Source organism: Vigna umbellata, chromosome 1, assembly GCF_029865625.1.
Source record: "Vigna umbellata cultivar VRB3 chromosome 1, Vumbellata_1.0, whole genome shotgun sequence".
In the NCBI taxonomy this organism is placed as follows: Eukaryota; Viridiplantae; Streptophyta; class Magnoliopsida; order Fabales; family Fabaceae; genus Vigna; species Vigna umbellata.
Window position 1 is genome coordinate 67,450,966 of NC_142165.1, and position 27,478 is coordinate 67,478,443.

General features: G+C 36.0%; 2 protein-coding genes across 2 annotated transcripts; both read right to left on the reverse strand.

The window, feature by feature from the left end:
• Nucleotides 1-720: 720 nt before the first annotated feature.
• LOC124845747 (isoflavone 4'-O-methyltransferase-like) lies at nucleotides 721-4,159 on the reverse strand. Its single transcript, XM_047322905.2, has 2 exons — nucleotides 3,323-4,159; nucleotides 721-1,081 (listed from the first exon to the last, which is right to left on the reverse strand). Exons 1-2 carry the CDS (start codon nucleotides 4,112-4,114, stop codon nucleotides 779-781), a joined length of 1,095 nt encoding a protein of 364 aa, XP_047178861.1. The 5' UTR covers nucleotides 4,115-4,159; the 3' UTR covers nucleotides 721-778.
• A 2,706-nt stretch (nucleotides 4,160-6,865) lies between these two features.
• LOC124845748 (uncharacterized) lies at nucleotides 6,866-7,273 on the reverse strand. The gene has a single exon (XM_047322906.2). The coding sequence runs from the start codon at nucleotides 7,271-7,273 to the stop codon at nucleotides 6,866-6,868; it is 408 nt and encodes a 135-aa protein (XP_047178862.2).
• Between the last annotated feature and the right edge of the window lie 20,205 nt (nucleotides 7,274-27,478).

Genomic DNA, 27,478 nt, shown 5'->3' on the forward strand with positions numbered 1-27,478 from the left:
GTGGAACTCAAGAGGGACACTAAAGGCACCAGAGATGAAAAGTCAGTTGCATCGCAAGGCACTTGGTTGCCCTTTTCTGGGGCCCTAAACATCAGGACCTCGCAGTCACACTTGAGCGCCCTTCCAGGGGCGTTGAGCACCAGTACTCTCGCATGGGCGCCTGGTTGCCCCATTTGGGGCGTTGAGCACCACTCCTCTGAGTTAACACATATAACAATATAATTATAATAATACAATTTATCAAATAACCTCTAATGGAAGATGCTTGAGAAGTGATCCTATTAGAGCTATGCGAGTGCGAATCTGACCTCCTCGAAGCTTCCTCCGTTGAATATGACGCAGCGAAAAGAACGAGAACATTAGATCGAGAGAGAATTCATTGACGAAAAATGAAAGAGAGCACGGACCTTAGGCAAAACCCTAGGAGACGAGAACATTAGTGGCATTATACCATACAAATAGTATCATTAAAACGAGAACATCAGTGGCATTATACTTATAATTGGTTCATTACAAACATAACATTAAAATATTTGTATATTTCTAATTATTAATTGTAGAGAGAAAAAATAAATTTGAGAGAGTTTAGTTAATATTAGAGAACTTAAATAATAAGAAATCACATAATTTCTATAACATTTAAAATAGAGCTTATTATTCATTGTATTTCTTGACTTTTATATTTAAACTTTAAACATAGAAACAAAATAGTGCATATATATGGTGCAACACTTTGGAATCATATGACTCATTGTTTGCAACAGCTTGAAATATGTTATTAAGGATAAAGTTGGATGAGAGATTTGAAGCCACATATAGGGGTGATGTCATAGCCGCTGAAGCCTGCATCGTAAATAAGTTTCTCCCATTCATTTCTATCTCTTTCTTTTCCATTCAACATAGTGAGCATCACCAAGTCATAGTTCAGCTTCAACTCTGTCAATTCACTATCATCACTTGCTTCATCAATTGCTATGTCTACGATTATCACTTTTCCTTCTTTCCCTTTCCCTGAAATAGCGTCTTTGCAGTTCTTCAATATCTTCACTGCGAGCTCGTCGTTCCAATCATGCAGAACCCACTGCAAAACAATTGAAAATTTATCTAACAATTCAAATTATACAGTCATGCTATCAATTTCATCGCCTTTGTCAAAAATAACAAATATATATATATATATATATATATATATATATATATATATATATATATATATATATATATATATATATATATATATGTATATATCGCTTAAAAGTTGAAGAATGTAAATATATAGTTGTTTTTATATTCATATTCTTTATAATAATAATAATAAAACATAATAAAATTATAATTATAAAAATAAATATAAATAACTTTCGTAATTTTATTATAGACAGTTTTTATTTATTAACTTAAAAATGGTTAATTTTTTTTTAAAAAAAATAATGAAATAGAAAGTGTTTAAATTAAAAGAAAAAATATATTTAAACACCATAATTAAATGTGGACAAGGAATCCTCTTTATACATATACATATATATATATATATATATATATATATATATATATATATATATATATATATATATATATATATATTGATATAATATTATAGATGAAATGGTTGTTAACATGTAAGAATATTGTATTATTTACTAAATTATATACTTCAAAAATAGTTATTAATCAATAAACTGTTTTTCATTAAACAATTATGTCAAATAATGAGTATACTACCGATTTATTTAAATAACAACTTATGAAAACTACAAAATAAAATCACTTAAATTTAATAATAAATTATTTTCATACCGCAATTGATATTTTTTTTAATCTTTTTTTACTAGCTCTTTTAACCCGAGAATATCTTTAAATGAATATAAATTAATATAATTTATATTAAAAAAATATTCATATATTTTTTTATATAAATATTTTATTTTTTAAGTGATTTACTTCTATAAATCATAACTATATTAGAAAATTTAATTATATAATATTTTGTGCCAACATATAAATTTATAATTTGACTAATAAAATATCTTCATATCAATATATATGGAATATTATTGTTATTATTGTTAATTATTAATTTTATTAATTATCTTAAAAAACATGTAATATAACAATTTTATGTCGATTTAAAATTTTATTTATTTGTTTACATTTAATTTATACCACAAAAGATATATAATTCAATGTTCATTTTCTCATGTTGCATATATAACTTAAAAGAAATATAATTAATATTACTATTATTACTTCAAGATTATATAACATTTTAGTATGCTTTCTAATATTTATTCCTATTAAAATTATGTATATATTTAAAAGTTATCTCAGAAATAACGAAAGTAATAAATGTTTGCAAAGATTCTTATGAATTTAATGTTGATTTTTAACTTTTATATTACTGCGGTTTAAACGCAGTAACTGTATTTTAATAACTGCTGCTAAAATGCAAGATACTACTAGCTAGGAAGATCATTTCAAACCTAAGTTGAGTTGAAGTCAGAGTAAATTTTCAAATGATAAAAATTAGTGATGTGATAATGGATTGGAACCGTGAACCAACCTAACCTATCACGGATTTGAACTGCATTGAGTTTGGAAATAAATGTAACTTTTTTATACGGGTTAATTTTCAATTCGGCTCACTTAGGACCAACTCACCGGGTTGAACCCGTGGTAGACTAAGTTAGCTCATCAACCTCACTTAATTTAATTTAATTATTTATTATTTTATATTTCAATATTATTAATTAACATTTTTTTTATTATATTGTAGCTGATGATAAAGAAGAAGAGGTTTAAAAAAAATTATAGATTTATCTATTCAAGATTCTAATATTATAAATGGACAAGTGATACAAAAATTATCATTATTGAAAACTTATTTGTTTACCTTTTGTACATATTTTTGGATTACGCTTAGGTTGTATGATACTTTTTTTTTATTTATTTTGAATTATTTTTGGAGTTTAACATCATTTTAATGTGAAATTTATTTAGATTTGAATTAAAAAAATATATTATTTTTATTTTAAAAAAACTTATAATTAAATGAGCGAGTGAACCAACCCGTTTAACCCACCAATCCGTAGTAGATCGAGTAGGGTAACCCACCAACCCATGGTGGGTCGAATCGGGTTCGAATTTTTCGCTAATAAGTAGGCTGTGTTGGATTGACTCAATAAATGACCTGAATTGGATTGACTCAATAAATAACCAATCCGAAACAAACCGGATCGAGCCGGATAACCGTTTCGACGGCTATAGCTAAAAACTTTGTGTAAAGCAAAAAGAATATAATTTAGAATGGGAAAAGTTATTATACCTTGAGTAAAACAGCATCAGCTGAAGGGATGGATTTGAACATATCCCCACCAACAAAGTTCAAATTTTCAGATCCAGTCAAGTTGGACACAACCTGTGGTTGATCAAACACCGTGCACTTCATTTGAGGGAAGAGTTCATTGATGAGACTCGTGACAGCACCAGTTCCACCTCCCACATCGACAAGGGAACCCAATCCCTCAAACACATGCTTGCACTCTTCCAGAGCCATCTTGAACATTCTAGAATCTGCTGCCATGGCTTCATGAAACATGTTAAGCGTATCAGATTCAGTGGTTTTGTTCAAAAACTCCCAGAAACTCTCACCGTTGGCACTCTCATACAGTGAGAGTTCCTTATCCTCAGTGAACCACTTGTTGGAGGAGTGCCACATATCGATGGAACTCGAATGAAGCGCGCCCTTAACAATAGGAGCCAAACACATTGACTTGCTTCGGATCAGAAGCTTGGAAGGAGGGGTGAGATCATACACTGTTTCTTCTCCTCCTGCTCCTTCATGTGACGCCACTGTTGTTTTGGCGAAGAACCCATTATGTGTTAGAAGGCGCATGAATCGGTGGAGGACAGAGAGTTTTGAAGGGTGCAGTTTCAGTGCAGAGGCTAACTCAGAAATGCTCATGGGTTCTCCGTGGCCGTGGATTGCGTCCGCTATTCCCAGTTCCATGGCGCACTTGAGAGCCATAGAGCTCACGAAGTTGTACACGTGTTTGTACAGGTGGATTTGAGCGTGATATATTTCACTCTCTTCTCTGCCATTGCTACAGAAACCCATTTTTGTTTTTATTTTGAACGTACTTTACTACTTGTTCGGTTTATGCTTTTCGATGTATACGTAGTAGTAGTTCATCTTATATATGTTTAAATCCAGCTACAAAACAAACGCTAAGATTTTCTAATGGTCGTGTCCTTTGTGATGTGGAATTAATTCGTGGCAGTGGTGGGAATCTTGTGGTTATGGTCGGCCATATAAGTTTCGTCAGTTTACAATGGTTGGTGGATTTGGGTTAGGTGTGAATATATGATAATGACTGCTTCAACTCTTGACTTCTTTAATCACGAGTCAAGGCTTGAATTTTGAGCCACTCAGTCATGGTTTTGTATCATATACCAAACTCTTTTTGGAATACAAAATGTTTTCTTTGAGGTAGATAAAATTTTTTAACTACCTCAAAATACTAACCGTGGTATCAGAGCTACGTTCGGTCATTAGGCATAGATAAATTTTCAACTACCTTAAACAAAACTATAATTTCATTTTATACTATTTTCAAAATATTTTCTCAACTCATGGCTTCTACCAATCAAACATCATCAATTCGAGTACCTATTTTCACAGGAGAAAATTATGATTTCTAGAGTATCAAAATGAAGACATTTTTCCGCTCTCAAATGCAAAGCAAGCTTGGAACATAATACAAGAAGAGTTTCAAGGAAGTAATGAGGTACACAATGTTATTACAAGAAAAACTGAATTACGTATAAGGCAAAAAATCCGTATATAACACTTGGTTACATACGACTTACATACGGACAAAAATCTGTATATAAAATTGTTGTAGCTAACTTATATACGAATATATCCGTATATAATTTATATACGGATTTATCCATATGTAATTACATACGAAAAAATCCGTTTGTAAAATCTGTATATAATTATATACGGAAAAATCCGTATATAAAATATGTATGTAATTACATACGAAAAAATCTATATGTAACTTTATCGTTTTATAAAAAAAAAATTAGATGATCTCACATCTATACCCAATAACTAACAGTTCCATATATTGATAAAAGTCAAATAAAACTGTCATTTGATTAATAATCACTCATCATGATGTTCACATAATCACATAATATCCCACAGATGCTATCTTCATGAATGATCAATTAACTAAGCACAAATGTAATCATGTATTCATGGAACTCTTCCTCACCAGACAAAGTGTTTCACTCAATCACACAGGTGTATATAGAGGTCACTCTTTCACTCTACTATCCTAATGTCACATAGAACAAAATTGCCTTTCATTTACCACAATCAATCACACTCATAGACAAGTATCATCACAAGGACTTTCTATGGCTTGTAACGTGGTTGGGCTAAGAAGAAAAATTGGTTTTTCAAGATCACAAAATCCTTGAGTTAAGAGAGTCATTCATAAATTTATCATTCAAATACAATCTCTCTTTAGACAAACCAATCTCACTCATTCCCAACTTTCCCCTTTTTACATTGAGCTTTTCTTTCTTTGCATTCTATTTTCTTTTCTCTTTTTCATACTTGCTCAACACTTAGCTCAATGCTTTTCATTACTTTCCTTTTAAATTCTCCCAACAACCCCAAACTTAGACATTTATCAATACCACACAATGATTCTCAACTTAACTCAAGGTAAAGATTTTCACAAAGGATTTGTTTAAGGCTTGAGGTTCAAAAAAAATAGAACACTTCATGCTCTTTTTCATTTGGGTACAAATCATGCATTGGCTAAGAAAAAGGGTAATAAAAATGGCCTTAATCAAGTGACACAAGCATGCAAGTAGTTCAAACATAGAAACCTGGACAAAATAATTCATGCTTTCAAAAGAATAACAATCATTCAAACAAATACTCTGGAGTTCAAAACCTCACACAAGGTAATTCATGTTCCACATACATCAAATACACATCCTGCTTAGCATCATAACCACAATCATAACATCATGCATCTGTTTACAAGTTTGTGAACAATCACCTGTATATCAAGCATCCTGTGCAACATCTCAACATCAATCAATCTCAAAGCATCATCAAACAATAATCATCACACATAAATCAATATTAAACCACCACACCAGATATAGGTTTCAAATTGCATACATCACAACCTATTCTAAAAATAGAAACAAATAAAGAATAAAAAGATGAGTTTAGAACACTGGGGTGCCTCCCAGTAAGCGCTTGTTTAACGTCATTAGCTTGACCCAATAAAGCTCAAGTTTGATTTTCAATGTTGATGTGCTTCTTCCTTTCATGACACCAACATAATTTCAACATCTTTCTTGTCACCAACTTGACTCTTCTAGAGTAAGGAGCCTCAATCTCAAGAACTCCATTTTCCTTTATATCCTTGATAACCCATAACCTTTTCTTGAATTTCACTGGTTTGCTAAGGTAGGGTTCATTATTTTCCATCACAGAGTCATGGTGAACGAGTTTTTCTTCCTTATCTCCATCATCTTCCTTCAGCCTTGGAAAGCAACAACTATGATTTCTCTTAACCTGCTGGGCAGCTTTATCAGGTAGACTAGTCACTGAGTGAACTTCATCCTTAGCTTTAGGACTCGTCTTTGTTACTTGTATTGGCTGCACCTCATCAAAGACATTAAAAGTTACCTCTTCATCTTGGTCTTTCAATTGCATAGTTCCCTCATCCAAATGAATGACAACTTTGGTTCTCTTCATAAAGGGTCTTCCAAGAATGAGGGGCATCTCTACATCTTCCCCCATATCCATTACAACAAAATCAACAGGGAATTAGAGCTTATCAATTTTTACCAACACGTCTTCTACCACACCATAAGGATGCTTAATGGACCCATTTGCCATTTGCAAAATTGCTTTTGTTGGTTTGACCTCCAGACCACAAATCTTCTTAAGCATAAATAAGGGCATTAGATTGATACTAGCTCCTAAGTCAACTAGAACCTTCCCTATATCATGATTCCCAATGGTCCAAGGGATGATGAAACTCCTTGGATCTTTGAATTTGGGAGGTAGTGTCTTTTGCAATATGGCACTGTAATTACCCTGCACTTCAATTGTTTCCTCATCTAGATATTTCTTCTTTGTGAGGAGCTCCTCTAAAAACTTTGCATACGAAGGAATTTGTTGCAATGCTTCAGAGAAAGGTATGGTGATCTCCAATTTCTTAAAAGTCTCCATGAACCGCTCAAGCTGTTTTTCTTTCTCCTTCCTTGAATAAGTCTTTGGATAAGGAAGAGGTTTTTCAACATCTTTTTATTTTTCTCTCTCTTCTCTTTCCTTTTCTTTTCTCTTCTTTTCTTTTCTCTCTTCCTCTTTTTTCTCTTTTTCTTTTCTCTCAACCTCACCTCTTCTCTCATCATTCTCTTCTTCTTTTTTACTCAACTCAACTTTCTCTTTTCTCTCATCTAAAATCTTGCCACTTCTAGTCATAATGGCATTGCATTCCTCCTTAGAGTTAGCTTCAGTATTAGCTCCAAAACTCCGGTCAGGCATCTCCTCCAACTTCTTATCCAATTGGCCAACTTGTATCTCCAAATTTCTAATGGCAGCTTCAATGCTTTTTTGGTTGGCAATAGTCACCTGCATAAATTGTTGAAGAGTGTCTTCTAGCTTTGTTGATCTCTCATTTAGCGCATATACTTTTTGCCACAATGACGGTTGCTACTGTGGTCTATGATAACAGTTGAAAAACTGTTATTTTCATGCTTAAAATTGATACTAAAAGCAACCTTTAACACTTAGAAACTAGCTTGGAATCATGCTTTTGTTCATATTTTTAGAAATAAGAGAGCTGGACAGGTTTATGCTTGATTTCAGTGTTTTATGCAGGTTTTAAGGTGAATTTGGTGAAAGAAGTGAAGAAGGATAGAGATGGAATCAGAAAAGAACTCAAAAAGTGCAAAAGAAGTGAAGCAGCAAGTACTGCTCAGCGCCAGTTTACCGTTAAGCGGCACTCAGGAACACCCGTTGGCTCCGCTGAGGGGTGAAAGTGCAGCTGAGGGGAGAATTGACTATGCGCTGGTACCGCTGAGCGACAGTTTACCCCTGAGGGAAAATTCTCCCAATAGCATATTGCCTAGACATAGGGATATGAGGGTTGGTTGCCTTTACGCTTCTGTGCTTCAGAATTAATTATTAGGGATGCTAGGAATTGTATGAACTCGTAATTAAGGATAGGCTTTCTTGCAAGGTGATTTAGAGAGTGACATTAACATTGATGAAAAGAATGATGAATTCCTAAAAGTATATGAGAGTGGATAAGATGAAATTGATTACCCCAACAACATATTCATCCATCTAATTTGTTCAAGTGTTTGTGTTCCTCTTTTCCATTGATCAAAACTCATGCATACATGTTTACTTATTGTCTTTTGCATTTGAAACCTCAAGTATTTGTTCACAAGTCTTAAATAATCAAGAAATCATATAACTAACTAGGCCGTGAGTCCTTTGGGAGAACGATACTTGGTCTTTGATAACGGTTGAAAAACCGTTATTTTTATGCTTAAATTTGATACCAAAAGCAACCTTTAAGACTTAGAAACTAGCTTGAACTCATATTTTTGCTTTAGTTTTGAGAATAAGAGAGTTGAAAGTGAATTTAATGGTTTTGTGCAAGATTCCCTTGATTTTGTAGGCTAATTGAATGATTTGAAAGAAGAATTGAAATACCGAATGATTGGAGTGCTGAAAAGTCAACCAAAAACCAGAAAAGTCAACCAGTCAACCAGAAAAGTCAACCAGTCAACCAGAATGCTGAAAAACCAACCAGAACGCAGAAAAAGTCTGACCGAGTGGCGCTGAGCGGAAAAATACCGCTGAGCGGCATTCTAAGTGGGCTTGGACCGGTTTTCTTTTGTTTTTATGGGCTTGGACTTGTTTTATGTTATTTTTATGCCCTATTTAAGGACTTGCACGTCCTAGGGTTTGTATCTTTGGCTGGGAGGAAGCAGAAACACACTTTTCACCCCTTGGGGGTAGATTGGGAGATGGTGACGGCTCTCCTCTTCTCTTTCTCGGGTTTTTCTATCTCTTCCATTCTTTCATTATTATTCATCTAGTTTCACCATGAATATGGTGAACTAAACCTTGTATGTTTGTTGGGGAATCAATGTAATCTTTTGAAGCTCTCATATATGGAATTTGTGTTTACATCTTATATTTAAGACCTATGCTTTCTTTCATCATTAGTTAGGGTTTTTCCTCTTTGCTCAATGCTTGCTTTGTTTAACTCATTCAATGCATGATTATTGATTTTGTCGATACGGGAACGTACGGGGAAGTCTAGATCCGGGGAATTTCTCCCAATAGTATATTGGTTGCCTTAAGCTCCTGTGCTAAAAAAAACTAATTATTAGGAATGCTAGGAATCGTATGAACTCGTAATTAGGGAGAAGCCTTCTTGAAAGGTAATTTAGAGAGTGGCATTAACAATGATGAATTGAATGTTGAATTCCTAAAGTATATGAGAGTGGATAAGATGAAATTGATAACCCCAACAACATACTCACCCATATATTCCATTGAAAGTGTTTGTATTTTGCTTTAGCCATTGATCACACTCATGCATACATGTTTATTTTCGTCTTTTGCATAGTAAAATCCAATTATTTCGTTCTTAAGTCTTAGCTAATCAACGAATCACGTAACTAAACTAGGTCGTGAGTCCTTTGGGAGAACGATACTTGGTCTTACCGAGTTTATTACTTGAAACGATTTGGTCACACTTGCCGATTGTTAAACAAGTTTGTGGCGCCGTATTTCGGTGTTCATAAATTTGTCTATCAGTCTTACCGAGTTTACTACTTGATACGATTCGGTCACACTTGTCGAGGGTTAAACAATTTTTTGGCACCGTTTTTCGATGTTCATAAATTTTTCATCAGTCTATTGAATTGTCCTGCTTGTCTAGCTTGTCCATTCTGACCTTGACCCATGCGTGGGTTAGGTTTCCACCCTTGGTTGTAGTTCCCTTGGCGGTATGGAAATTGATTGGCCATGAAATTTACGTCTTCTAAAGTCTTCACTGGAAAAGCACATTGACCATTGATATGGTCACCACCACATAGTTCACAAAGTTGTTGTTGAACCTGTGCAACATTCTTGAGCTCCTTTGGCAACTGAGAAAGTGTTTTTGTCAAATTTTCCAACTGTTGAGTTATAATTTGTTCTGCGCAAGCAAGACATCATTTGATTACAATTGTATAACTCTCTTCTGTTGAATTGGAGCTCCTCTCTCATTATGCGTCTCATTATCATTAGTAGCCATGTGTTGTCAATCAATTCAGTGTCTTCCTCTTGAGTCTTGCATTTAATATTACCTCCAACTGAGGCATTTAGCATCAAGTTGGTTTGTGAACCAAGACCTCCAAGGAAAAGAATGACTATTGTTGCTTCGTCAAAGCCATGAGTGGGTGTCTTTCTCAACAAGCTCTTGTATCTATCCCATGGTTGACCTAGAGTCTCCTCCCTGCCTTGTCTAAAAGAAGAAATCTCTTGCTTCCCTTTGTTGATTTTGGATTGTGGGAAGTACTTGTTAAGGAACTTTGAAACCATGACTTCCCATTCAACAAAGCTACCTTCCGGAAAAGAATTCAACCATAACTTAGCATTGCCTCCCAATGAGAAAGGAAACAAACTAAGCTTTATCGCTTCATCCGACACACCATTTATCTTTACAGTGTTGCAAATCTCGTTGAATGTGGTTAGATGCTCATATGGACTTTCATGCGATAGCCCATTAAATTGGTTGCTTTTCACCAATTGTATCAATGCCTGTTTCACCTCCATGTTTGCAGCATTGACCATCGGCCTAGCAATGCTATTAAATTGATGAGGGCCAACAACATTGGTGTAATCCGCCAGAGTACGTCTAACATTATTCTCTTCGGCCATCTCTTTAGTGCAAGGGTTGTAGAAGTTTTTCCGGAGAAGGAAATAATTCTCTAGAAGTTCGGATCCTCCTTCTCCTTCTACATTCGTCCAATCCTTCAAGAAAGAGGTTCCGAACTTTTCTTGCTCCTAGTTCGAATTGTATCCTGCATACACAAGAACACAAAACCCTAGAAACAATTGTTAGCACAAAAAGATAGAAAAGATAACAAGATAAAAAGATAGAAAGATAAAAAGATAAACAAAAAGATAAAAAGAACAAAATCAAGTCAAAGTTAATCAATAATCACACAAATAGAATAGTTAAACCACAAGTCCCCGATAACGGCGCCAAAAACTTGTTAACCCTTGGCAAGTGTACCGAATCGTATCAAGTAAAAATAAAATGGTAAGACCAAGTATCGTTTCCCAAAAGACTCACGGCCTAAACAATTATGTGATTTGTTGATTAAATTAGACTTGTAAACAAAAACGTTTTTGTTGAATTTCGAAAAACAAACATGAATGCAAAGTTTTAATCAATGGACTTGAAAGATGCAAAAACGGTTGATGTATAATATGAATGATTATGTAGTTGGGGTTTCCGATTCATCCTATCCATTCTTATGTATTCAAGAATTCATCTTTCTTCATTAATGTTAATGCCACTTTCTAATTTACAATGTCTTGTCTCCCTAGCAATTATTCATGCATTACATTCGCACATAAGCTTTTTAAAGGAAACCAATCCTCCTATCCCTATGTCTAGGCAATATTACTCTTAGGAGAATTTCTTAAGTTCTAGATTTACTTATATGTGTCCATACAAATAAAATGAATGATCATGCAATTAAATGAGTTAAACAAAGCATGAATAGAGTATAGAAGAAAAACCCTAACAATTAATGAAAGAAAGCATATAAATTAAAGAACCAATTCAATACATGAGACTTTGAAAGGATTACATCGGTTCTCTAACAACAATGAAGATTTAGTTCACCATAATCATGGTGAAACTAGATGAAAAACAATGAAAGAATGAAAGATAGAACCCTAGAAGGTGAAGAATAGAGCTTGAGCATCCAAAATCCTCCTCTAAGGGGTTAAGAAAGTGTGATTTTGCTTCGTTCTGTCCAAAGATACTAACCCTAATTCGGGTAAAACCTTATATAGCTTCCTAAAAATTACAGAAAATTGGCCCAAGGCCCAATAAAATAGCGCCCAGCGGTAAGTGCGGTACTTCATAATGATGCTCAGCGACAGTTTTGGCAAGTGTGAGACAACAAAAATTGGCGCTCAAGCCAATTTTAGCTCAACGCAACTTTTTATGCACTCTGGTTGACTTATCTACACTCTGGTTGACTGGTTGACTTTTCTAGATTCTGGTTGACTTTTCTGCTCTCTGGTTGACTTTTCTGCATTCTGGTTTACTTTTCTACATTCCAACAATTCGGTACTTTAACTCTTCTTTCAGATCATTCCAATAGCCTACAAAAGGGAATATAGCACAAAACCATTAAATTCACAAAAGCTAAAGCAAAAACATGAATTAAAGCAAGTTTCTAAGTCAAAAAGGGTTGATTTATTATCAAAATTAATTGTAAAAGTAACGGTATTTCGACCTTTATCAATTACATTCGCATAGAAGCTTAAAGGCAACCAATCCTCCTGTCCCTATGTCTAGGTAATATTGCTCTTGGGAGAATTTCCTCAGTTCTAGATTTACCTATATGTGTCCATATAGATAACATCAATGATCATGCAATTGCATGAGTTAAACAAAGCATGCATAAAGCGTAGAAGAAAAACCCTAACAATTAATGAAGCAAAGCATATAAAATATAGAACGAATTCAATACATGAGAGTTTCAAAGGATTACATCGGTTCCCCAACAACAATGGAGGGTTAGTTCACCATAGACATGGTGAAACTAGATGAAAATAATGAAAAGAATGAAAGATATAACCCTAGAATTTGAAGAAAGGAGTTTCCGCATCCAAAATCCACCTCCAAGGGGTGAAGAAAGTGTGATTTCGCCTCTTTCTGTCCAAAGATATCAACCCTAAGTCAACTCAAACCTTATATAGTTTCTTAAAAATTACAAAAAATAGGCCCAAGCCCAATTAAATGGCGCTCAGCGGCAGAATTGCGATCAGCGATAAGTGCGGTTCATCAGAATGACGCTCAGCGGCAGTTTTAACCCTCAATGGTGACTATAGTGCTTCAGAATGCCGCTCAGCGGTAAAAGTTACGCTCAGCGCTGACTGTGGCTGTTCTTTTGTGCACTTTTACTTCCTTTCCTGAGTCCAGCTCCTTACTACTTCAACTTCTTTCATCTAATGCATCTTAATTCCTGCCAAAACAAGGAAAACCAAGCATAAAACCCATCTAACTCTCGTATTTCGAAAACTTAAGCAAAAACATGATTCCAAGCTAGTTTCTAAGTCATAAAGTTTGTTTTAAATATCAAAATTAAGTATAAAAATAACGGTTTTTCAACCGTTATCACAACCCCAAACTTAGAACTTTGCTTGTCCTCAAGCAAACAATATGTAACTCAGTCTTCCACCAATCAATACAATGGTTCAAAACATTCAAAAACTCTTTTTTCAAGACAAGTAATTAGTCATATCAGCTTATCAAAAAGATTTCGGTCAAGATGCACACATGATTTGATTCAATCAAGCTCATTGTGGTGGTCACATAATCACATAGTATCCAACAAATGCTATTCTCATGAATGATCAATTAACTAAGCATAGATGTAATCATGTGCTCATGGAATTATTCCTCACTAGATAACGTGTTTCATTCAATAACACAAGTGTATATAAAGGTCACTCATTCACTCCACTATCATAATGTCACATGAATCAACTTTGCGTTTCATTTAACCACAATCAAACACATTCATAAACAAGCATCATCACAAGGACTTTCTATGGCTTATAATGTGGCTGGGCTAAGAAGAAAATTGGTTTTCCTTGCGTTAAGAGATTCATTCACAACCATTCTCACTTCTTCCCAACTTTCCCTTGCATTCAGTTTTTCTTTTTCTTTTGCTTTTCATGTGCTTAACACTTGGCTCAATGCTTCTTATTTTTCCTTTTTAGACTTCCCAACAACCCCAAACTTGAACCTTAATCAATACCATAAGATATTCTCAACTAAATCTAAAGATTTTCACAAAGGGTTTCCACATCATATTCAATGCTAAAGGTGCAAAGGATAGAAGTCGAAGTTACCGCTCAGCGGCAGTTTACCGCTGAGCGGCACTCAGGCAGTCACGTTGGCTCCGCTGAGGGGTGAAAAGGCCGCTGAGGGGAGAAAAATAACTCACGCACTTACCGCTGAGCGGTAGTTTCTCGCTGAGCGGCACTATTTTGGGCTTGGGCCTAATTTTCTGTATTTTTAGAATAGTATATAAGCTTTAGGATGTCCTAGGGTTTGTATCTTTGGCAGAGACGAAGCAAACACTCTCTTTTCCACCCCTTGAAGGAAGATCTTGGATGCTCAGGCTACCACCTCCTCTTTCTAGGGTTCTATCTTTCATTCTTTCATTATTGTTCATCTAGTTTCACCATGAATATGGTGAACTAAACCTTGTATTGTTGTTGGGGAATCAAGTTAGTCTTGTGAAACTCTCATATATGGAATTTGTTTTAACGTCTTATATTAAGATATATGCTTTCTTTCATCTTTAGCTAGGGTTTTTCCTCTTTGCTTATTGCTTACTTTGTTTAACTCATTCATTGCCATGATTATTGATTTTATCGATACGGGAACGTACGGGGAAGTCTAGATCCGGGGAATTTCTCCCAATAGCATATTGGTTGCCTTTAAGCTCCTGCACTTTAAGAACTAATTACTAGGAATGCTAGGAATTGTATGAACTCGTAATTAAGGATAGGCCTTCTTACAAGGTGATTTAGAGAGTGGCATTAGCATTGATGATAAGAATGATGAATTCCTAAAAGTATATGAGAGTGGATAAGATGAAATTGGTAACCCCAACAACATACTCATCCATTTAATTCATTTAAGTGTTTGTATTCTGTTTTTCTCCATTGATCAAATTCATGCATACATATTTAATTATTGTCTCTTGCATTAAAACCTATAATCAACTTGTTCTTAAGTCTTAAATAATCAACAAATCACGTAGCTAAACTAGGTCGTGAGTCCTTTGGGAGAACAATACTTGGTCTTACCGAGTTTATTACTTGATACGATTCGGTCACACTTGCCGATTGTTAAACAAGTTTGTGGCGTCGTTTTTTGGTGTTCATAAATTTGTCATCATGTTTTTGGCGCCGTTGCCGGGGACTCGTGGTTTAACTAGTTCATTTGTGTGATTATTGATTATCTTTGACTTGAATTTTGAATTTTGAATTTCTGTTTTTATTTTCTGTTTTTTTATTTTTATTTTATTTTATTTTATTTTATGTTTCTGTTTTTATTTTCTGTTTTTTTATTTTATCTTCTTATCTCTTATCTTATATCTTCTTTTATATCTTTTTGTGCTAACCAGTTTTTCTAGGGTTTTGTTTTCTTGTGTATGCAGGAGACAATCTGAACGAGGAGCAAGAAAACTGCAGAACCTCTTCTTGAAGGTTTAGACGAGAGTAGACGGAGGAGAACTTTTTCCTCCTCTTGAAACTCTGTTACAACCATCACCACAAGGTTCTGACCATAGCACTGAGAATATGGAGAATAATAATGCCAGAAGAACTCTTGCAGATTACACAAATACAGCTGGACCTCAACACTTTAACAGCATAGCAAGACCAAGGGTCAATGCAGTCAACATGGAGGTTAAGCCAGCATTAATTCAACTGGTGAAGAGTAATCAATTTAATCGGCTATCTCACGAAAGCCCATATGAGCACCTCACAACTTTTAATGAGATCTGCAACACTGTGAAAATAAATGGGGTGCCGGATGAAGCAATCAAACTTAGTTTGTTTCCATTCTCACTAGGAGGCAACGCTAAGCTTTGGTTAAATTCTTTTCCAAAAGAAAGCTTTACAGAGTGGGAAGCAGTGGTGACCAAGTTCCTAAACAAATACTTTCCACAATCAAAAGTAAATAAAGGAAAGCAAGAGATTTCATCATTCAGGCAAGGCATGGAGGAATCACTAGGGCATGCATGGGACAGGTATAAAAGCTTATTAAGAAAGACACCTACGCATGGCTTTGATGATGTGCAAGTAGTCCTAATCTTCCTTGGAGGTCTTGGTTCACAAACCAAGATGATGCTTGACGCCTCAGCAGGAGGAAATATCAAATGGAAAACTCCAGAGGAAGCTACAGAAATCATTAACAATATGGCTACTAGTGACAATGAGCTCAATAGTGAAAGAGGAGCTCCTATACAACAAAAAGGAGTTCTACAGTTACAAACCCATGATGCCTTGCTAGCACAAAACAAGATACTAACTCAACAACTGGAGACTCTTACAAAAACACTTACACAACTACCAAAAGAGTTAAAGACTGTTGCACAGGCTCAATCACAGTTGTGTGAATTATGTGGAGGTGACCATATCAATGGTGAATGCGCTTTTCTAGTAGAAGCATTAGAGGATGTAAACTTCATGGCCAATCAATACCATTAGGGGAATTTTAATCAAGGGTGGAAACCACACCCAAGCATTGGTCACGGACAAACTAGGCAATACAATAAGCAACAGCAACAACCAACCTTATGGCAATAGATTGCTGTACTTAATGAAAGGTCAATAAGGATGGAAGAAACTCTTCATCAGTTCATACAGAAAACTGAGTCTACTCAAAAGAGCACTGAAGCTACTATTAAGAATTGGGAGACTCAAATGGGTCAGATTACCAAGCAGTTGGAAGAGAGGCCAAATAAAAATTTTGGGGCTAATACTGAGTTTAACTCTAGGGAAGAATGCAAAGTGGTGGAGAGTACAAATGATGAGAGAGTTGAGTTAGAAAAGAAAGAAAAAGAAAAAGAAGAGAGAGAAAAGAGAGAAAAAGAAAAAGAAGAGAGAGAAAAGAGAGAAAAAGAAAAAGAAGAGAGGGAAAAAGAAAAAGAAGAGAGAAAAGAGAAAGGAGAGAGAAGAGAGATAGAGAGTAATGATATTTTTCCTTTTCCAATAAATCAAGAGAAGCAATTTGATTTTACAGAATTATTCAAGATGGTGGACAATGATGTACCTTGGAATCAGATACTACAACAAATTGCAGTTTATACTAAACTTGAAGAAGAAGTCTCTACAAGGAAAAGACGTAGAGATGATAATACAAAAAAGTATAAAGCTGTTAAAAAGGAGCCATTCCCTCTAAAGGCAAAAGATCCAGGAGGTTTTTCCATTCCATGCACAATAAGGAAGAAGAGGATAAACAAAGCCTTACTTGATTTAGGATCAAGTATTAACTTGATACCTTATTCTTTACTGGAGCAGATCGGTGATGTTGATGTGAAGCCTGTAGAGGATAACTTAGTAATGGCAGATGGATCTTCAAAGGAACCCTGTGGAATCGTAGAAGATATTATAGTTTGTGTGGGAAAACTTCAGTTCTTGGTAGACTTTGTGGTGATGGAGATGGAGACTGAAAAGATACCCATTATTCTTGGAAGACCGTTTATGAAAACGGCCAAAGCTATCATTGATGTGAACGAAGGTATAGTGGTGCTCCAAGACAAAGAAGACAGAGTTGTTGTAGATGTCTTCAAAGACGAGAGGCAGATGCAGGAGGAAGAAGCTAGTCATAAAGCTGCATTTCAAGATGTACTCATGACTAGCTCTCAAGATGAAAGGCCCAAGGTTAAAGGTAAACATTGTTTATTGTTTCAGGTACCGGAAAAAGAGAAGATTGGAAGAGGAAGGAAAGTTCCTGATGACTGCATGAAAGAACAACTCCAACTGGGTACACCTGTGAGATTCAAAAACAAATTGTGGGTTGTGAAAGGCTATAAAGAAAAGGAGAAGATAAAGATAGAGTCTCCATATTCTAGAAGAGTCAAAACAGTACACCGGAAGCAGTTGAGGAGTTGGTGGAATATGGACATCAACCAGGAAGAAGGAACTTGAACTTTATTGGGTCAAGCTAATGACGTTAAAAGAGCGCTTGCTGGGAGGCAACCCAGTGATTTAAGAATTTTTAATTTTTGGTTTAGTGATGTAATTTTGAACTTTTGGGTATTTTTGTTTTTGTTATAATTTTGTTACAGAGATATAGCATCTACTGAAGGATGCTAGGTGGTTAAGTATCCACTGAATGATACTAGGTTTGATACATCTACTGATGGGTGTTGGTAAGAAAGTTTTGCACCTACTGATGGGTATTGGTGGATTTTGGGTCAGGCTCGTGACGTTAAACAAGCGCTACCTGGGAGGCAACCCAGTTGATTGATTATATTTTTGTTTGTTCTGCTGTAGTTGCATAATAGGATTTTGCATGAGTACTCTGAACATGTTATTGTAGGGAGTAAGTGAGAGGCATGGGTAGGAGGCACCTAGGTTAAGCTAGGAAGAAGAAGAGCACTTCCCGAAAGTGCCGCTGAGCGGTAGTGTCGCAAACTGGGCTTAGGTTGCCCCTAAGCGGAACCCGAGCCCATTAGGGTATTTTTATACCCTAAGCTGCACCTTAGTTTCTCTTTTCAGATTTTTCTTTGCACACACACTCCTACATACTTTCTCAAAGGTTCTCTAATATTTTTCCCTCATCCCTCTTGAGAAAATCTCTCTTTCACTCATCTTATCATTAGCTTTCCACCTAAGTTTGGGGCAGGAAGAGAGATCATCATAGCTTGAAAGCATTCTCAGTTCATCTAGCATCTCCACCCAAGTAAGTCAAGCATTTTTCATTCTAGGGTTCTTGAATGTGAATTTGATTGTTAAACCATGAATCTTTAGGGGTTTTGATTTCTATGCATGATTTGATGATTTAATTGAAGTTTGAACCGATTGAACTGAATGATTTTGAACTGGAAAACTGAAAATTGCATGTGGCTGGAGTTAGGACAGGTTAAAACGAAGTTTTCAAAAATCTGCAGAGTTACCGCTCAGGGGTAAATTGCCGCTGAGTGGCACTCTGACAGACAACAGATTTTTGCTGAATTGTGTTCTGGATTGCTGCACTGGTGGCGCTGAGGGGTGATTTTTGACCCTCAGCGGTGGTTTAGCCTCAAAATAAGGTGTTTTCTGTGTTTTACTAATGATTAACAACATGTTTTGTGGTTTGATATTTGTGTTTGATGTAGGAATGGCATCCTCTTCAGGCAAAAGATTGAAGACCATGGCATCCAAAAGAAAAGAAAAGGAACCAGAACAACCCCATTCTAGTAGGTTCCTATCTCGCAAACATGTGAAGCACTTCAAGGTGGTCCAAGATAGGAGGCTACTGATGGAGAGAAAAGTTGGAATGATACCTAACTTCGCTCCTCAATTTGGAGAGCAATTGTTAGGGAATGATTGGGGGAAGCTAGGCACATACCCTACACCTGCCAATATAGCACTGGTAAAAGAATTCTACACTAATGCAAGAAAGATTGGTGATTATCCAGCTGAGAACTACCTAGGCTATGTCAGAGGCCATGCTATTAGGTATGATCCTGATTCCATCAACAACTTCTTGGATACTGTCTGGGCTGGTGAACAGTGCCAGTTCGCTCTTTGTATGGAAGAAGGCGCTGATTTTGATGATGTGGAGAGAGTTCTATGTGTACTTGGAGGGCATTTTCAAAGGAATAGATTTGGCTCTGTTGTGAACATTAGGAGGACTAACTTGACTCCTCTTGCAAAGTATTGGATGGCGTTTTCTCATGCCAACATTCAGCCATGTTCTCATGTGTCAGACATCACTCTTAGCAGGGCACTCCTCCTTTACTGTGCAATCAGGAACTTGAATGTCAATATTGGACAGGTAATAGCTGATGAGATAAGGGTATGCGCTAACACAACAAACAACAAAGCACCCTTAGGACATCCGTCTTTAATCACGCACCTCTGCAAGATAGCTAGGGTGGATACTTCAGCTCCACCCTTTGAAAGGCCAAGGAAAGCAATTGATGAGGCCTATTATAGACAATACTGTGGAGGTGAGGAAGCAGCTCAACCAGTTCCACTACGCCGTACTCGCAGAGAAAGAGGGCAAGCACAGAGTCGGGCATCTGCTGAGACACATGAAGCAGAACCGTTCCAAATGAGGGACATGTACATGTCTCTTATAGGTACACAATTACAGTCTATCCACAGAGGGCAGGTCGCTACTGTAGAGATGATTGTTGGAATGTATGATACACCTCCAGCACACAGGTGGACTATGAAGGAATTTCATAATGTGGTAGCTCGGCCAGAAGAGCAGGTACAAGGAGGTAGAGCTGAAGTAGCTGAAGCTTCAGCTATGGGGATGGAGAAAGATGATGTTGAAACTGATGATGATGATGCATTTGAGGATGCTGGAGATGAAGAAGAAGAGGAGGATACAGATGACAGCTTAGATTGATGAGGAGCTGAGATAGCATTTACTGATGAATGCTATCATAACTAGAGCAGGACTTATGCTTTTATTTGGTTTTGTGTTCTGAACTTAATTACTTTTGTTTTTAGAATAGGATTTGATGTACTCAATTGGAAATTTTGTCTGTTGTGATGGTTTGCTTGTGATTGTGATTGTTTGATAAGTAATGCTTGATGATACTTTGATATGGATTGATGTTGAGATGTACATTATATGCTTATACAGGTGGTTCACAAGCTTTGTGAACAAATGCGTGATATTATGATTGTGATTGTGATATTAAGCAGGATGTTTATGTCAAATATGAATAAGCTTATATGTGAGGTTTTGAGCTCTAGAGTTGTTATTGGTTGAATACTATTACTGTGAAAGCATGAATGACTTTGCCCAGGTTTTCTGTGATGAATTACTTGTTTGTTTGCATCATATGATCAAGGCCATTTGTTGGTAACCCTTATATTAGCTAATTTCATGATTAGCCACTAAAAGAGAACACTATGTGTTCTATCCTTTGAATCTCTAGCCTTGAACATGATTTGAAAACCCTTGCTGAAAAGCTTTACCTTGAGTTAAGATGAGAATATTTTGTGGTATGTATAAATGTTCAAGTTTGGGGTTGTAGGAAAATAGAAAGGGAAATTGAAAGCATTGAGCTAAGTGCTAAGAAATAAGAATTTGAAAAGAAAAAGAAAAAGAGAAAGAAAAGAAAAGAAAAGAAAAAGTAAAGCTCAATGCAAAAGAAAGTTGGGAATAAATAAGAATGATTGTGTTGATATGATTCTCTTAACTCAAGGGTTTTGTGATCCAGAAAAACCAATTTTCTTGTTAGCCCAGCCACATTATAAGCCATTGAAAAAGTCCTTGTGATGATGCATGCTTGTGAATTTATTTGATTGTGGTTAAATGAAAGGCAAAGACGATTCATGTGACATTGTGATAGTAGAGTGAATGAGTGATTACCTCTTATACACTTGTGTTTGAGTGAAACACTTTACCTAGTGAGGAAATATTCATTGAGCACATGAACATCCATGTTTAGTTGATTAATCATTCATGAAAAATAGCATTTGTTGGATACTAAGTGACTTTGTTAACACTAAGGCATGTGCACGTCTTGATTGAAATCTTTGTCATGAGTTTGATTGAAGTCTCTACTTATCTTGAAAAGAAGATTTTTGAATGAGTGAACCATTATACAGATTGGTAGAAGATTGAGTTACATCTTGTTTGCTTGAGGACAAGAAAAGTTCTAAGTTTGGGGTTGTCATAACAGTTGAAAAACTGTTATTTTCATGCTTAAAATTGATACTAAAAGCAACCTTTAACACTTAGAAACTAGCTTGAAATCATGCTTTTGGTTATATTTTTAGAAATAAGAGAGCTGGACAGGTTTATGCTTGATTTCAGTGTTTTTGTGCAGGTTTTAAGGTGAATTTGGTGAAAGAAGTGAAGAAGGATAGAGATGGAATCAGAAAACACATCAAAAAGTGCAAAAGGAGAAGTCGAAGTTACCGCTCAGCGGTACTTTACCGCTGAGCGGCACTCAGGCAGTCACGTTGGCTCCGCTGAGGGGTGAAAAGACCGCTGAGGGGAGAAAAATAACTCACGCACTTACCGCTGAGCTGTAGTTTGCCGCTGAGCGGCACTATTTTGGGCTTGGGCCTAATTTTCTGTATTTTTAGAATAGTATATAAGCTTTAGGACGTCCTAGGGTTTGTATCTTTGGCAGAGACGAAGCAAACACTCTCTTTTCGACCCCTTGAAGGAAGATCTTGGATGCTCAGGCTACCTCCTCCTCTTTCTAGGGTTCTATCTTTCATTCTTTCATTATTGTTCATCTAGTTTCACCATGAATATGGTGAACTAAACCTTGTATTGTTGTTGGGGAATCAATGTAGTCTTGTGAAACTCTCATATATGGAATTTGTTTTAACGTCTTATATTAAGATATATGCTTTCTTTCATCTTTAGCTAGGGTTTTTCCTCTTTGCTTATTGCTTCCTTTGTTTAACTCATTCATTGCCATGATTATTGATTTTGTCGATACGGGAACGTACGGGGAAGTCTAGATCCGGGGAATTTCTCCCAATAGCATATTGGTTGCCTTTAAGCTCCTGCACTTTAAGAACTAATTACTAGGGATGCTAGAAATTGTATGAACTCGTAATTAAGGATAGGCCTTCTTGCAAGGTGATTTAGAGAGTGGCATTAGCATTGATGATAAGAATGATGAATTCCTAAAAGTATATGAGAGTGGATAAGATGAAATTGATAACCCCAACAACATACTCATCCATTTAATTCATTGAAGTGTTTGTATTCTGTTTTTCTCCATTGATCAAATTCATGCATACATATTTAATTACTGTCTCTTGCATTAAAACCTATAATCAACTTGTTCTTAAGTCTTAAATAATCAACAAATCACATAGCTAAACTAGGCCGTGAGTCCTTTGGGAGAACGATACTTGGTCTTACCGAGTTTATTACTTGATACGATTCGGTCACACTTGCCGAGTGTTAAACAAGTTTGTGGCGCCGTTTTTCGGTGTTCATAAATTTGTCATCAATGCACACCTTTCACTATGAACGGTCCTGACCATTTTGATTTCAACTTTCCAGGAAACAACTTCAATCGTGAATTGAACAATAACACTTGCTCCCCTGGATTAAAGACCTTCTTTATCAACTTCCTGTCATGATAAAATTTTACCTTTTCTTTGTAATTCCTAGATGAATCATATGCATGCAACTACATATCTTCAAGCTCCAGCATCTGCCTTGTACGTTTGTTCTGAGTTTCATAGGGATCAAAATTCAAAAATTTAAGAGCCCACAAAGCTTTATGCTCCATCCCCACTGGCAAATGACATGCTTTCCCATAGACTAACTGAAAAGGTGATAAACCGATAAATGTCTTCATTGTCATCCTATATGCCCAAAGAGCATCATCCAATTTCTATGACCAGTCCTTTCTTGATGAAGCAACTATTTTCTCCAAGATCCTCTTAATCTCTCTGTTAGACACCTAAGCTTGCCCATTGATTTGTGGATGATAAGGTGCAGCTACCTTATGCTCACACCATAATGTTTGAGTACTTTTTTCCAGTTGATAATTACAAAAATGAGATCCTCCATCACTAATAAGTACTCTTGGAGTTCCAAAACGTGAGAAAATCTGCCTCTTTAGAAATTTAATCACAGTATTGGCATCATTTTTGGGACACGTCAATGCTTCCACCCATTTACTCACATAATCCATCGCCACCAATATGTATTCATTGTTGAAAGATGGTGGAAAGGGTCCTACAAAATCAATACCCAGCAATCAAAGACTTCAACCTCTAAAATGCCTAGTAATGGCATCTCATGATGTCTTGAAATAGTGCTAGTTCTTTGACACTTATCACAATTTCTGGCATTGTTATGAGCATCTTTAAACAAGGTAGGCCAATAAATTCTTGATTGGAGAACTTTTGTTGTTGTTCTTTCTCCATTGAAATGTCTTCCATAAGGTGAGTCATGACAGTTCTAGAGAATTCCTTCTGCTTCTTCATTTGTCACACACTGCCTCAGAAGATTATCTGCTCCAATTTTGAACAAATAAGGATCATCCCAGATAAATTGCTTGGCATCATGCAAAAATTTCTTTCTTTGTTGCCAATTGAGATCTTTTGGAATTACTCCTGCAGCTTTGAAATTGGCCATATCAGCAAACCACGACCTTTGTTGAATGTACATGAGTGTTTCATCTGAAAAAGATTCCCAGATTTTGGCTTCCTTGCTAGTAACCTCACTGTTAACCAACCGAGACAAATGATCAACAATCACATTCTCACTCCCCTTCTTATCACAAATTTCCACATCAAATTCTTGTAATAGAAGCACCAATCTAATCAAACATTGCTTAAAATCCGGCTTTGTCAACAAATATTTTATAGCTGCATGATCTGTGTAGATAATTGATAACGGTTGAAAAACCGTTATTTTTATGCTTAAATTTGATACCAAAAGCAACCTTTAAGACTTAGAAACTAGCTTGAACTCATATTTTTGCTTTAGTTTTGAGAATAAGAGAGTTGAAAGTGAATTTAATGGTTTTCTGCAAGATTCCCTTGATTTTGTAGGCTAATTGAATGATTTGAAAGAAGAATTGAAATACCGAATGATTGGAGTGCTGAAAAGTCAACCAGAAACCAGAAAAGTCAACCAGTCAACCAGAAACGTCAACCAGTCAACCAGAAAAGTCAACCAGTCAACCAGAATGCTGAAAAACCAACCAGAACGCAGAAAAAGTCTGACCGAGTGGCGCTGAGCGGAAAAATACCGCTGAGCGGGACTTTTCGGGTGCCGAAATCACCGCTGAGGGGCAAAACAGCAGCTGGGGGGCAAAATGGATCATGCGCTAGTACCGCTCAGTGGTAAAATACCGCTGAGCGCAATTCTAAGTGGGCTTGGACCGGTTTTCTTTTGTTTTTATGGGCTTGGACTTGTTTTATGTTATTTTTATGCCCTATTTAAGGACTTGCACGTCCTAGGGTTTGTATCTTTGGCAGAAACGAAGCAAACACTCTCTCTTCCACCCCTTGGGGTAGATTGGGAGATGGTGACAGCTCTCCTCTTCTCTTTCTCGGGTTTTTCTATCTCTTTCATTTTTTCATTATTGTTCATCTAGGTTCAACATGAATATGGTGAACTAAACCTTGTATGTTTGTTGGGGAATCAATGTAATCTTTTGAAGCTCTCATATATGGAATTTGTGCTTGCATCTTAATCTAAGATTTATGCTTTCTTTCATCATTAGTTAGGATTTTTCCTCTTTGCTTAATGCTTGCTTTGTTTAACTCATTCAATGCATGATTATTGATTTTGTCGATACGGGAACGTACGGGGAAGTCTAGATCCGGGGAATTTCTCCCAATAGTATATTGGTTGCCTTAAGCTCCTGTACTAAAAAAACTAATTATTAGGAATGCTAGGAATTGTATGAACTCGTAATTAGGGAGAAGCCTTCTTGAAAGGTAATTTAGAGAGTGGCATTAACAATGATGATTTGAATGTTGAATTCCTAAAATATATGAGAGTGGATAAGATGAAATTGAACCCCAACAACATATTCATATATATCTTTCATTGAAAGTGCGTGTCTTTTGCTTTTGCCATTGATCAACCTCATGCATACATGTTTAATTTCGTCTTTTGCATATTAAAATCCAATTATTTCGTTCTTAAGTCCTAGCTAATCAACAAATCACATAACTAAACTAGGTCGTGAGTCCTTTGGGAGAACGATACTTGGTCTTACCAAGTTTATTACTTGAAACGATTCGGTCATACTTGCCGATTGTTCAACAAGTTTGTGACATCATATTTTGGTGATCATAAATTTGTCCATCAATAATCACCTTAGACCCAATGAGATAAGGCCTAAACTTCTCCAAAGCATACACTATAGCCAGAAACTTCTTTTCAGTAGTAGCATAATTTAACTTAGCATCATTCAAAACTTTGCTAGCGTAATAGATTGTATGAAATATCTTCTCTTTTCTCTGACCAAGACAACTCCTATTGCATAATCACTAGCATCACACATTAGTTCAAAATTTTGATTCCAATCTGGAGCTACAATCACTGGGGCCGAAACCAACTTGCTTTTCAAGATGTCAAAGGCTTTTAAACATTCTTCATTCATCACAAATGGTACATCTTTAACAAGCAGATTACTCAATGGTTTGGAAATTTTCGAGAAGTCTTTAATAAATCTTCTATAAAATCCAACATGGCCTAAAAAGCTTCTGATTCCCTTCACATTTGTTGGTGGTGGAAGTTTCTCAATGACCTCTACCTTGGCTTTATCCACTTCCATTCCCCTAGCAGAAATCTTGTGACCTAACAATTCCTTCTGTTACCATAAAATGACATTTCTCCCAATTAAGCACAAGATTAGTTTGAACACATCTCTTGAAGATGATATCCAGATTAGCCAAACATTTGTGGAAAGAATCTCCAAACACCGAAAAATCATCCATGAAAACTTTAATACACTTTTCTATGAGATCAACAAAACTTGCTTGCATACACCTTTGAAATGTGGCTGGAGCATTACATAACCCAAATGACATCTTTCTGTAAGCAAAGACACCAAAAGGACATGTGAATGTCATCTTCTCTTAGTCTTTTGGGTCTACCACAATTTGATTGTATCCAGAGTATCCATCCAGAAAGCAATAAAAAGCCTTACCTGGCAATCTTTCCAAAATCTGATCCATAAAGAGAAGGGGAAAATGATCCTTCCTAGTAGCCTTATTCAACTTCTTGTAATCAATCCGCATTTGTCATCCAGTAACGGTCCTAGTAGGAATAAGCTCATTCTTCTCATTATAGATTACTGTCATCCCACCTTTCTTTGGCACTACCTGTACTGGACTCACCCATTCACTGTCAGAAATTGGATATATGAGGCCAACTTCCAGAAGCTTTAATACTTCTTTTCTCACAACTTCCTTCATGATAGGATTTAACCTTTTCTGCGATTGAGCCACTAGTCTATAATCATCCTCAATAAAAATTTTGTGCATGCAGTAAGTTGGGCTTATACCTTTGAGATCTGAGATTGACCACCCAATAGCTTCTTTGTTGGCTTTCAGTATTGCTATGAGCTTCTTTTCTTCTTCAGGAAGCAAAGAATTACTAATGATGACTGGTTTTGCTCCATCTTCTTCTAAGAAAGCATATTTCAAATGTGATGGCAACATTTTTAACTCCAGCTTCTTTTCTTTAATTTCTTCGTTAGTATCAATTTTCTCAAAATTGGCCTCCTCCACTCGAATTTCCTTTAACGTCTCTAAATTCGTTAAACACTCATCAATTAATTTCTCTTCCTCTTCATTCAAATCATCAGATGCATCAATGAAAGTTCTTTCTAACGGAGAAGAACAACACACCATCGTCTCTTGCACCATACAAACTTCATTAAGCATATCAATTTGGAAACATGGCTTTGAATACATGAAAATTCA